Source organism: Thalassophryne amazonica, chromosome 20 (assembly GCF_902500255.1).
Source record: "Thalassophryne amazonica chromosome 20, fThaAma1.1, whole genome shotgun sequence".
In the NCBI taxonomy this organism is placed as follows: Eukaryota; Metazoa; Chordata; class Actinopteri; order Batrachoidiformes; family Batrachoididae; genus Thalassophryne; species Thalassophryne amazonica.
Genome location: NC_047122.1, coordinates 25,471,644 through 25,485,354, shown reverse-complemented (window position 1 = coordinate 25,485,354; position 13,711 = coordinate 25,471,644). Strand labels below are relative to the sequence as shown.

Genomic DNA, 13,711 nt, shown 5'->3' with positions numbered 1-13,711 from the left:
GTGGGGCCTCATGCCAGAAGCGTCAAAGACAGAAAGAGCGGGCAGCAGCACAAGCCCAGCCTACTCAAGTGTTCATTTGCCCCAAGTGTAACAGGTCTTGTGCATCCCGCATCGGACTTTTCAGCCACCAGAGGGCTTAGAAAATAAACTTAAAAAAAAAAAAGGCCTTCCCACTATCCTCGCAAGCGAGGAAACTGCCAACAACAACAGCGAGGGAATCTCTTTAGGGTCAGTGACCCTATGGCCTTGTTTAGAGAAGTGTTTCATAAATGTTAAAAAATTCATATATTTGCAGTTTAGTTGAATAATAAATTGAATTGTGTCTATAAGCAGATGCAATATCAATATCAGTGCTCAGATGATGGTAGCTTCTGGGAAAGGTGCAAGTTGCAGTAAACTGTGATGCCAAGCGCTAAGGATACATGCTATCCAGTCACAGCAGATGAAACTTTTTTTTTACTACTGAGCAAACATCATTGTTAGACTTTTTTAGGTTCAATGTGTAGCTGTTATGACGTCAGTGACCCCATGGCCTTGGCGGAGGTTTGCACTCTCTGAGTGCTAGTTCTTACTGCAATCTGAACAGAAGTCTAGGTATTTGTACTGTGTTCAAACTACATTTGGACTGCATTCTTGGGTAGGCACGCTGACTGTGCATGACTCAGTCGAGGCGGGTTCCACCCACATTTAAAGTATTCGATTGGCTTTTCTTCCCATTCCGACTGATTCAACTTGATTCTTGCTCATTCTTGCTATGTGTGATGGGGCCCTTAGTTAAACTGGTTGGTTATCAATTTTTCCAGATTTTTACATTTCATTCTTTGATTTGACACATCTTATTACATGTATCTGTAGAAAGGTCGGGCATGTAAGGGGAGTGGAAACAGTTTTCTCAGATTTCCTAAAACCTTTTAAACCCAGAAATGCATGAAAGGGTGTAACTTAATGTAAAATGGTCAATAATTAGCAAATCAGTAAAATATTTCAGAAAACATGTATTTTTATCTGCAAGTCATGTTAATGAATCAGCTGTAATGTCCGTCACATGGAATTTTTCACAACCCTGGAGCCACTGCTGCCAAGTGCCTCACTATTTGTTCTCTCCCGCAGTCAATATTTTAGTGAGCCAACTCCCCCTATATTCTTAGAGTTCACAATCATGAATCAATATTTTTCAAATAATTTTGAAATAAAGTTTGAGGAAATTTTCATGTGTCCTTTTGTTGTAACGTCCGTCACACTCATATTTCTGTTTTTATATATAAAAAAAAAAACAACAACAAAAATATCACTGGATATATTTTCTTCCCTTCAAGACCTTTACTAAGCCCACACACAAGATTAGGGACTTATTGTTTCAACTTTTAGTGTGAGACTGGTTGAAATGTCTCAGACTCCTGACAAATGCAATGTCCATCATGGTGGAATTGCCCTATCAGCATTGTGTGTTGCCATGGATACAAGCATGGCGATGCTAAGCTAACACTACCCTAATCTATATTATTGATTCAGTCATGCTTTGCAGTTTAAAAGGTCAGTGAAGATGAAAACTTGGTCAAAAGAGGGTTTTGCATCTCACAGTTCCAGCATGCTCACCATTTACTGTAAATACAGACCAAAATAAAAAAAAACTTAAAATAAGCAAAACAAATTGTCAGAAATACACACCAAAATAAATAATTGAATACATGTCTAGAAGCAAGCAGCAAAATTAAAAAAAAAAAAAAAAAAGGAAAGAAGGAAACTCCAAGGTGGTAAATGTTTACTCTGGTTCCCATCACAAGAGGTCGCTGTTTATGTGTAATTAGCAGAAAATGTTTACTATGTTGGTTGCTGTAATTGGGCTGTTCTGAATATAATTCAGATTTTTATTTTATAACAATCTGATAATTTTCTATTTTAAACATTTTTTTAACTTGAATCTCACTTTGCCTGGTGGAAATGATGCTAATTTCTACCTAGAAAAAAATTCTAGTACAAACACCATGACACCATGGGGCTCTAATTGATGTTAATGGTCATATCTGAATGGGGCAGGGCTTTTCTTTCTATCCAGCCACTATGAGTTGCTGACATCACTCCGCCCCTTTCTCCAAAATGGCCCGAACTGATTGGCTGTCACCATGGTGGTCACTGCTGGGAATGCTAATGCTGGTTTCCTGGTTGTTGTGTGTCGGAGTCTTCGCCACACCTTTCCCCAAGGACCTGGAGCCAATCAGCATGGTCAGCTGGGAGCGTGAGTAAAGGCTCTTTCTCATTGGACCACGGATTAAAATATTGCTGCAGTGAAATTTCGTTTGTGGGTGTTGACGTCATAATGCTGATTTCTCTGCAGAGTCGTATCACTATCCCGCATTTCAAGGTTTGCTTCAGGACAACGACACACTCCGCCTGGGCCTGGACTTTCAGAGGATGCTGCGTATCAACCACATGCTCTACATTGCAGCCAGGTCAGTTCAACCAAATGCAATCTTCTGGTGTGAAGCGTATGATCAGGAATTTAACACACTTGAAGGAACCATTTTGGAATCCAAGCCAGGGGTCTCAGGGATGGGTGCATTTCCACTTCAGGAACAAGAATGTGTATTCAGCTGCAAGCTGAGTTTTTACATAATGTGATGATTAGGCCAGGGCATCTCCAAAACGGCAGCTCCTGCAGAATATTGGGCTGCATTTATATAGTGCTTTTCCATCTATATCAGAAGCACAAAGCTCTTTATGGCAATGCCTCGCATTTACCCATTCAGACACACACTCACACACCCGGAGCAACTTGGGGACTAAGGACCTTGCCCAAGGGCCCTTAGTGATTTTCTGGCCAGACGGGGGTTTGAACAGAGGATGCTCTGGTCTCAAGCCCGCTGCTTAACCACTAGACCATCACCTCCCAAATTCCCTCTGTCATGATCCTTCCTTGGACCAAAAATGGTCCAAGGATGATACATTTTACAGCCTTTCAGATGTGTGTGCTGATCCATGGCTGTGTGACGCACCAACTTGCAGTGCGTCTGAATGGGCTGTTACAGCCATGATAACATAATATTACACATACATGTCCTATCTCATAAGATAGACTGGCCATATATCTGTCATATGATGCATATTACAGCTACAACAGACATTTCCCATAATCCCCATGCTTCCCGGAATGCACCACGGCACAATCAGAGTTCTGGTGTTTCAAAGCCATGTAAACAATGGCTAGCAAGGATGTAGATAGCACCGATTCAGCAAGTTCACTAGTGATTATGATGATGACGCGTTCTTTCAAGTTGAGAGGGTTATCTAGCGGAGCTGTAGCACCTGTGATGGACTTCTGCCATGCCCCGATGTTGTCTTGTTGTCCATACTTCACGAGGTATGTTCAAAAATGGTCCAAGGAAGGAAAACCACTGAACTTGCAACAGGATCATGGGCAGTGCAAGGTCACTGATGCGTGTGGGGTGATTTTGCTCTTGTGGTCTGATCTGCTGGTATCAGCACACCTTCAGACGTCTAGTGGAGTCCATCCCTTAACAGGTCAGGACTGCTTTGGCGAATAAAGAGGAACTTGCACAGTATTAGGAAGGTGGTCACATTGTTATGGATGTGATTGGAATACTTAGGAAGATTGATGCACAGGAGGTGTTTTGTTTGAGATGTTGTGGGCACATGAAGACAAGAGAATCAGTACCTTCTGACATGAATAATTGATTACTCGGATTGATGCTCTGACTGCAAGCTTTACCTCACGAATGCCAGGAAAACACAGCCTCTGAGGTCAGGACCAAACCAATGATGGGGTGGTCAGTAATTGGACCTGGGCCACTAGAGGAAATGCACATTGCTCCTTTTACAGATCAGACACCAGTTTTCCAGGACATTAGTCGTTTAGTCCAGGTATATTGTGAACATGATACAGGTCCAAAGGTGTTTCTGTTAAGATATACCTTCTGCATTAAAAAAATAAATAAATAAAAATAAAAATGGTCTATGTCAATTTGTCCTGCCACCTGTCTACCAGCAGTGTGAAAGCACCGGGATGTGAGCAAGATCCACCAACGACCTACCGTATTTTGTTGATTAATTGCCTAATCTTAAAAACAGGCCTGCCTCATTTAATTGCCGGGTCAAAACTCCGCTGGAAAAAAAATAAACGCCTGCCTTCAATAAGCGTGAGTATTGTTTAAAGGCCGGGTCACGTATGTTAGCGGCCAGACGTCTCTGCCTGGTTGATAGTCCATTTGAGTAGTTGTGGGTCCAAATAGCAGCCTCCTTCTCCAGCGTATGTGCTGACGTACAATATGCTGGTAATTTGACTCCTGAGGGAGTGACTCCTTCAACCAGTGATGTCACAAAAAGGAAGTACAGTTCCTACACATTTGAGACAAAGCTGCAGGGTGTTGTTTGCCGAAAAAAAGAGCAAGGTAGGTTTTTACTATTATTTTTTTTTCTAAGTCCGCTGCGGAGTGTTACCTTCAAGTCCTAAGATGAAACGGCATGCCACAATGTCAGTTGCAGTGGCGCACTGGTATGGTTTTGATTTAGCACTGCATTGATTTCTTACCGTCCCATTATAAGATATTCAGAACGTCTAGCTAGACACTACATGACAGATGTAAAGCGATTGTCTTTGGTTCGCCACACCTAGGGATATGTGTGAAATGTATAAATTACAGAGCAGGCAGCAAGCAACATTTTGTTAATCCTCGCCAGCCGTGAATAATTGCCTGCCACGCTTAGGCGCCGGGTCCGAACACAGTTTGAAAAAACGAATGCCTGGGCTATTAATCAAGGAAATATGGTATTCCCTGACACAGACTGTTTTAATGCCTATGTTTCGAGTCCCCTCTGTGATGTTCAGGCTAGCTGGCTTAGTAAGCTACTGTAGAGAGGGTACTAGCTATGCTAGTTAGTGTGGTTACCACTCAGATCAATCAAGATACCTGAATGGATGTATAATATCACTTCTTATTTTTAGACCACTCTGAAATACAGAATGTCTCCTTGTTTTGAACAGTTTATACTTTGATAAGGCAGAATTTTATGTTGCTAATGTTGGGACACTTTTTTGTTTACTTTTGTTTTTTGTTGTTGTTGTTTTTTTTTTGTTTTTTTTTTTTTCTTGCTTTCATCATCTTAACGACTGCCCATATCACATTGGCTTCTGCTGGATTTTTGGCATGTATTTTTTTAGATTTTTTTTTTCTTTCCTTTTCTTTTCTTTTTCATAGGTTTGACTTTGTTCCCACAAATGAAATTATCAAAATTTGGAATCAATCTTTTTTTTTTTTTTTATAATGTACAAATCCACTTACGGCACTACAAAAAATGAAATCTAAGAAAGTAAAAAAAAAAAAAAAAAAACTTGTTTAAAGAAAATTTGACTTAATTTTTGTCTAAATAAAAAAATAATCTTGTCAAGCATTTTTTCCATAAGAAAATTTGTCTTATTTTGGGAAAATGTAGCTTACTTTTTCTTAATAAGTTTTCCCAGCTAATATCAACCTGTATTCAACAAGGGAAGGTAATGAATGGATTTCAAATCATCCAAGCAAAGGAACAAGATTGTTTTCCTTATTTTAAGACATAGGCTGCTTTTAAAATAAGAATTCTGTCTAGTTTTAAGGCACATTTTGATTATTCAGTGCCTAGACATTTTGCTAGTTTTGAGAATTCTAACCAAGTAAATTTTTCTTACCCCACTGGCAGATTTTTTTGCTTAATAGAGGACAATTTGGCTAGATTTTGGATTATTTGTCTTATTTTGAAAGGGACAGTTTTTGCATTGGGTGGATTATCAGACGAGACCTAGTGGCCACATGAGCCACAAAACTTTCCATCAATGTCCTGACGATATCTGCATGTGATGACTTCCTAATTTATCAGATTAATCTAAGTCGCAGGTGAAAGTGGCGCCCCCTTCAGGCACTGCTCAGATGTGCTCTTTGTTGACAAAAGATGATAGAATGACGCTGCCACACACTAACGAGCTATTAACCTGCATTGAATTCCTCTCACTGAGCATTTATGGTTAATTATGGGCGGAGCTGAGAGCAGGATGGGCGGTGCTAGTGTGCACATGCAGCTGTGCCTGTGCGTGCTTCTGTAAGTCTTTTTTTTTTTTTTTTTTTTTTTTTTTTTTTTTTTGCAGTGCTTATCATTTGTGTGTCAGTAAAGGAATGAGCCCATGAATGAAGCTTTATTTCTGAACATATGACGTTTGTTAACTAAGCACTGACTCTGTGTTTCGTCTTCAGGGATCACGTGTTTGCAGTCAACCTGACGACGGTGACCGAACACTTTGTCCCTCAGCTGGTGAGATCACATTACTGTTTAGGCAGCGGGAACCATGTGCTGTGTTCACATTCGTGAGATAAAATGCTGTGCTTGGTTTTGTTCTCACTAAGTCTGACTGCACTGAGTGAGCACTTAATGTGTTTCCAGAAAGTCAAAGCAGGCAAATAATCCAGTTTTGGAGCTGCTCATAGCTCAAAACACTCCGGTTCTGGTCACAGTTTCTGCCTGGTGAACAACAATCGACTGGGATCACTTCTGGCAAAAGAAGGGTGAAAATATCACATATGTAGGTCATTGTGAAGTCGTAAGTTATGTTCTAGAATTTCCAGGGGCTTCATGTGCAAAAACTTGTGGATTTCCTAGTGAAACATGGCATACGCTAAAATTCAGAAACTGGTATAAGCAGAAAAATAACCAGATGTATCGAAGTGTGCGTACGCATGGATCCAAGCACGTTCCACACGTATATCCCACTGAACATGGAATTGAGCGCACATGCAGACTTACCAAGCTCCTCCCTTTACACTCCCTATTTAAATATAGAAATCTATGTCAAACCGTCCTTGGAGCTGGGAATCCCCACTCCGTCAGATCAGTCAACATGAACACAGAAAAGAAATTATACAGAGTGTAAGCTACAGATGACTGGAAAAGACATGGAGACATGCAGGGATAATTTATTTGGTACCTTTTTATACAGAATAAACATGACACTGGAAAAATGTTAGAGTGTGTGTGTGTGTGTGTGTGTGTGTGTGTGTGTGTGTGTGTGTGTGTGTGTGTGTGTGTGTGTGTGTGTGTGTGTGTGTGTGAGAGAGAGGCTGTAAACGCTGTGAGCTCAAAGCAGCGCGCACACACTGAAGTTAAAAAAGTGAGGTGCGCCGCGGCTGACAGTGTGTGATATTTACAAGTTTACACATGCGTTTATTGACAAATGCTGAACACAGGGAGACAATCGGGAGGGGCTGCTAAGAATCTGCAGCGCAACTTCCACCATCAAGAAAAATAAAACACAATAATAATAACAAAAAACATATTAGAATGTGCACGTGCCCAAATGTTCCTGCGCTGGATTTCATTTGGAACAATTATACAAATAAACTATTTACCCATGCAGCCATCCATCGCGCACGATGCCAGCCCCTAGCCTGTTCCCACCCCAACCCAATGCATTTGTGCATCACATATGATTTGAAAATTGACGGAACGAAAATGTTTCCTATTAAAAAAAAAAAGCAAATTCATCATGTGATGCCACCTTTATAACAATATGTGTGCAGTCAATAGCTCCGTTTATATTAGGGAAACCGGCTCTCGCTGCGAATTGCGTTTTAATGTTGAAATGTGATGTACCTGGATGACATTTAGATGATTGCGTTCCACACAGCTGGCATGACTCGGCTCAAGGTTGACTGGCACATTCCTGAATGATCGGCCGGCTCTCGCCAGGAACCCCAGCGTGGGCAGCACCTCTGTGGGTACAGACAACCCCTGGCTTCTCGCTGTATTGCGCTCTGGGCCAGTAAAAACACCAGTAACACTGGACTTGGTAATCGGAATCGGCTTCTGAGCCAGTGATCGTCATGTGCAAGTAAATCCTTACGGCTCCTGAATACACACTGACCTTCTAACAACACTAACACAGGCGCTGTTAGTGCCATTTTCTTCATCACTTTGTGCATGCTTTTGGGTGTGTTAATTGTTCATAAGTGTGTAGCTGATGTGTGCACATCACTCTGATGATTTCTTGTTTTCACAGTATTAACCGTTCCCAGCATCACCTCTGTGTCGGCAGTAGAACAATAGCTGTAGAAACGTGCGCACGCCAACCAGGATTTTTGCATGGCGCAATGCGCATTTCCACGGTCATTTTACTTTTGATGTATCTGAACATTGGTGTGGAGATATGCATACACCGCGCTTTTGTGCATATGCAGCCTTTGCACATGAGGCCCCAGGTGATAAAGGAAAAGAGAGGTTAAAGAAAAGACTTCTATTTTGTTCTAGACACGCCCACTGAGACAGTGCGCTCATGATGTCAGGCTCATTGAGTTTCTGCCATTAAATTAGGTGCGCAGATGGACAGCTGATGAAGTCTATGATTTTATTTTTTCATTTCAGATCTTTATATTAACCGTGTGTGTGTGAGAGAATCTTGCGTAGGACTCGCGCTCGCTCTGCAGCTTTAAACGAGTGTAAATGACATCAACATGACAACAGATTGTTTTAACTTTTTGGGGAAAAATAAAATGTAAATATCAAAACAGCAGCGCTTCACCCTGTCTGAGGCGGCACGCGCTTCCTTCGATCTGCACACTTCCTCGTCTTCATCCAAGACGAAAGGCTACAGGGTGGCTCCTGACAGTAATAGGCCGCCCAGTGCATTGTGGGATATGGTCTGACTGCAGCTCTTTGATGTGAGCTGTACTTCTTATTATTGGTGAGTCGACCGCACTGGATCAGCTGACAATGGGGGAGAAAATCCTGCTCTTTCTCACTTCCCTCTTTCAGTAACTTACAAACAGTGCCATAAAATAACTGGGTACATTTACTCTGTTACCGTAGTAAAGTACATGTCTAACATACCTCACAGGCCCTTATGGACTAACAATGATGATGATATGGTATTTTTTAGGATTATTGGGTGGCCGATACGACACCGATATTCGGAAGTAAAAATTTATGATACTGATATATCTGCTGTTACATATACAAAAAATGGGATTGATTTCTAATATGTCATTGATTGAACCTTTAAGACAAAGACGTGTGACATGACATTGATGCTTTCTCCAGTGGTGGGCACACTTCCGATAATCCCATAACAGATAATTATCGAAGATAATGTTTTCATTATCGGATTATCTTTTTAGATAAATTTAAAAACCATCATCGGACTAATTATCTTCTGATGAATTACCGTCCGATAACTTTTAGACCGATAACGTACTAAACTAAGCTGAACAGTGAAAAACATTTTTAAAACTGTTAAAGCTGTTGAGACCTACCTGTTAAAAGTTTCCTAACAAGCATGTTGTTCTACCCTCTGCAATCAGAAACCACTCTATCATCTGTAAGCAAAGGAGAACTGGTGACCAAAAAAAAAGTGATTTCCTTTAACACCATACTAATATAATCATGTAATAATATAATGTCACCAAGTCATCCAGAGGCATACATGTTTAACTTATGGTTCAAATTTTAACCACTCATTTTAGACACGTTATTTAAAATTATTGTCATGTCTGAAGTTTATAAAGTGAAAATATCAGATATATGTTTTCGTTTTAAAGTAAAGTGCTAATTTTTAAGGTTTTGTGAGCACATGCTGTGCAAGGCAGCAATACATTATGGGTAGCATAAAGTAATCTCAGACGTTCACGACAGGACAAATGCATTTCAGACACTCTGTTCAGGGTGCACAGATAACAGCATTAAACTTTAGTGCCTAAAACTCTCATGAATATATTCTCTGGGTTTATAGACGTTAGTGTATTTGCGTTTGTTAAATTCCACGCATCTTAAATGTAGCAGACACAGATTATCTGGAATTTTGACATTTTTTCAAGGCCGCTACTGCCATCTACTGGCCAGGAGTGCTCATGGCAGTATTAAACGTCTGGGTACATGGCTGCTCTCAAAGTGTTGGTATTATCCATTGTCCAAGCGCTTTTTGTGTGCATATATGTTAACTTTGTATTCTAAAACTACGGTTAGAAGTAATTCCGACTCATTGGTCCACACGAACGAGGTTGGCGCCATGTTTTTAGTTTTTGTGGAAGTGACGACAAGGGAATAAGGTTCCTGATTGGATAGAATTTTAATCAGTACCGCCACCCAGAGGTTTGGCAGACTAATTACAACACATTTATACGGTTCTATGTGGATGGATTTTTTTTTTTTAAACGACGTAGTGTGGATTAAATTTTTTCCCCAAACTGAAAGGGTAAGATATTCAGTTTTACAAATACCCGACAACGTGTGTACATGGCCTTATGTCTGTGAAAGGCACTATATAAATAAATTTACTTACTTACTTACTAATAGTGAGTGCATGTTTTACAACATCATAAAAGTTTTAAAACATGCAATTACGATGACACTTCCAGGGCTCTGTAAAAATGCCTGTTTTTACAAATAAAAATGGAATATTTTACAAAAGCACATTTATCTTTAAACCAACACACGACACACGTCACATTAATGTGTTGGTTTACATAATGGATTACTGAACCAATCACTGTTTAGCACTTTTACCCAGAATGTTTTGCGGTCTGTGTTTGTTACAAAACCTCAGAATTAGTGCCTTATTCAACATTAAAAGATATATGTTATATTTTAACTTTGTACAAATGACAGAACTGACATTAATGAAGTTATTCTAATCAGTATTTTCAAAAAACCATAAGTTAGTATGACTATTTTTCAAGACCTCCGCCTGACCGGAGTGTTGAAATTGATAGGGAGCTGGCCTTATGGCTGCTCTTGGTGTGCCTCTGTGGTGGGAGCGGTGTTGTAAACAAGAGCTTCCAGCAGGGGCAGAATGTTGAAAGAAAAATGATAATGATTAGTAAAGAGTTGATTTTGTGGGTGCTCTCAGGATTTCTCTGTGCTGCTTCCTGCAGGGGGCAGCATGGTCAAACATTCTTGCTTATTCTTTAGATCTTTTACTGCTTTTGATGCTTTCAAAAGCGATCGTGTTAAAAATCAATTTCAGCTCTTTAATAACTGCAAATGTCCCATAGACAACACCGGAATTTATCGGTTATCGATTATCTGTAACTTCCAATACATTTTTGGGTGGTTTATCGGTTTCTTTATCAAAGATAACTTTTCAGTTATCTTATTATCTGTTATCGAAGTTAATTTTTTGGTTATCTGTGCCCACCACTGGCTTTCTCATCTATTCTGGCCACACCTAGTTGGCGGCATAGCGGCCATTTGTCTGTAAAACGCCCACTCTCATTGAAAATGAATGGAAGCCGGTTGCTTTGTTTTTGTCTTTTGTAGCTAATGTGACCAAAGGGTGATGGGGGAGTCACAGCCATGCTTGACAACATTGCAAACAATGCAATTGGATTGCCCCCTACTGGACAAAATATGTAATGGCACCATTTCGAACAACCAAAGCGTTTTTCTGCATTGTTTATTACCTTCACCAATGAAGTTGGGTGAAAGTTGTTTTCGCACCTGTTTGTTTGAAGAACAGCCAGGAACCCACAATTTTTCATATATGGTTATGAAATTTTTATAGAGGATTCATATCCTCGTAGGCAATAACTGAGTCAATTTTCAAGGTCATAGGTCAAAAGTCAAAGTCAGGAAAAATCTTGGAACATCCCTATCCTTGAACATTGAATGTATTTTCAAAAAGTCATAACTCTGTCAAAAAAGATTTAATTTCTTTCATATTTGACAGCGTTACGTAGGATGGTATCCTTTATCGACTAACAGAGTTTAATCTAGATCTGATCCGGATTGCAGATTTTGTGGCCATTGAAAACCCATTTAATTTATATTTTACATTACATCTTAATCAAACATGCCCCAATCGTTCTCATGAGACTGGCACTCACTATCGCCTGACAAATTTTGATCCGGATCTGATCCGGATTGTGGATTTTGTGCACATTTGAATTTAATATTGAAAAGTCCATTTGGTGTACAATTATCTCAAACAAAAGTGCCTCAGTCACTCTCATTTTTCTGTTATGGATTTACCCACACCACCAAAAGTGGATGGAGGTTCCAGTTTTATGCCTGTTTGTCTGTCTTCTAGTTATGTCAGAGACCAAGTGGCAAAAAAGCAATGACAAATTGTGCATAGCAGAAATAACCAATGTTCTATGAAAATTATTTGAAAAAGTATTCAAAAACTGAAAAAGTGACAATACCACAAAAAACTTTGATTCAAGTGCATGAACTAAATACATACTCCTGATATTTGAGTACATCTAATTTAGCTTATGAAATGCAACTTCTAACAGGACTTTGACCTTGAAATTTTTTTCCAAGGTAAAAAATTTTGGGAATTGCAAACTAGTGTTGGTGGAGGTTTGCGCTGTTACGAGCGTGGTGCTCTAGTTCTATTTTTATTTGTCTACGGACAATGTAGGGATAGGGGATAAGTTTTCATATCGGCAAAAATAATGCCAATACCGATACATTAGTGAAAGGCAACTACTATATCGGTCAGTATATCAGCTGTAGTATATTTTTGATTTGTTCAGAATTACATTAAGGTGCTAAATCCCAACACTTTGTTACACTTTAAGGTAAGCTTCTGCAAAGACGCTATTAGGTCTGTATGAATTTGGCCATGAGCAGAGTTCTTATTCCAGCTCTCACAGTATCTTTGAGTTGAGATGAAATCATGAACGTGAGCTTTTATTGCAGACTTCCCTTTAAAATTGGGGTAATTCCATCCAACAAGATGTACGCTGTAACAGTTAAAGGTGTGTTTTTTTAATATATGTATTTATTGTTAAATCTGAGATGATACCTTTTGGAAAGTGTCACATCTGTCAAGTGTCTTCTCAATCTTTGGAATTTGATTGAGGACATGGAGTAAATAGGACAAATTGAGAACTCTGACTTTACAGTCAATGGCCATAGCTGTTTTTGTTCTTCTTTGTTTCAGAAACTGACTTGGCGGTCCAAAGATGTTAGCAAGTGTACTGTCCGAGGAAAGAACAGCGTGAGTGTCTTCTTCACATCTGACCTGTATTAACTCATAAAGATCCTTCATGATTCTATTATCTGCTAGTCAAGCTATCTGACATGAAAACTGCTGTAGAGACTAGGCTAGGCTAACTGCTTAGCTTTTTCTTATATAAATAATGCAGATATCCTCCTGACTACCAGGGCGCATATATATTTGTTTTGATCAAAATTTTTTCTAAACCTGTGAGACACATCGAAGTGGACATGGTTCGAAAAATTAAGCTGGTTTTCAGTGAAAATTTTAACAGCTGATGAGAGATTTTGAGGTGATTCTGTCGCTTTAAGGACTTTTCACGGTGCGAGACGTCGTGCTGCGCTCTCAGGCGGCGTCATCAGCCTGTTTCAAGCTTAAAACCTCCACATTTCAGGCTCTATTGATCCAGGACGTCGTGAGAGAACAGAGAGGTTTCAGAAGAAGTCGGTTTCAGCATTTTATCCGGATATTCCACTGTTAAAGGAGATTTTTTTAATGAAAGATGTGCGGACGGGTCCGCGCGTCGGAACGCAGCCGACGCGGCACGGCGGCACAGGAAAAACACCTCCGTGTTGATAACCATTTGTAAAATCCAGGCAGCTTTTGATGGCTTTCAGTGGAGTGAGTATATGAGAAATTGTTTATCAGCTGGAGATGTTCCAACTTGTCCTCAAGGCTTCCAACAGAGGTGTTTTTCCTGTGGCGGAGCGTCGCAGCGGCTGCGAGCCGACGCTG

At 40.0% G+C, this 13,711-nt stretch overlaps 1 protein-coding gene across 2 annotated transcripts in view; it reads left to right on the top strand.

Annotated features, from left to right (window-relative positions):
• Positions 1 to 13,711, top strand: part of LOC117501549 (semaphorin-6D-like) — a 187,857-nt gene that overhangs the window by 95,854 nt on the left and 78,292 nt on the right. For both annotated transcript variants that reach the window (XM_034160443.1, XM_034160442.1), the window contains exons 4-7: positions 2,054 to 2,236; positions 2,336 to 2,450; positions 6,240 to 6,297; positions 12,920 to 12,976. In XM_034160443.1, coding sequence (XP_034016334.1) covers positions 2,098 to 2,236; positions 2,336 to 2,450; positions 6,240 to 6,297; positions 12,920 to 12,976 — 369 coding nt within the window. In that variant the 5' untranslated portion in view covers positions 2,054 to 2,097. The remainder of the gene's footprint in view (positions 1 to 2,053; positions 2,237 to 2,335; positions 2,451 to 6,239; positions 6,298 to 12,919; positions 12,977 to 13,711) is intronic.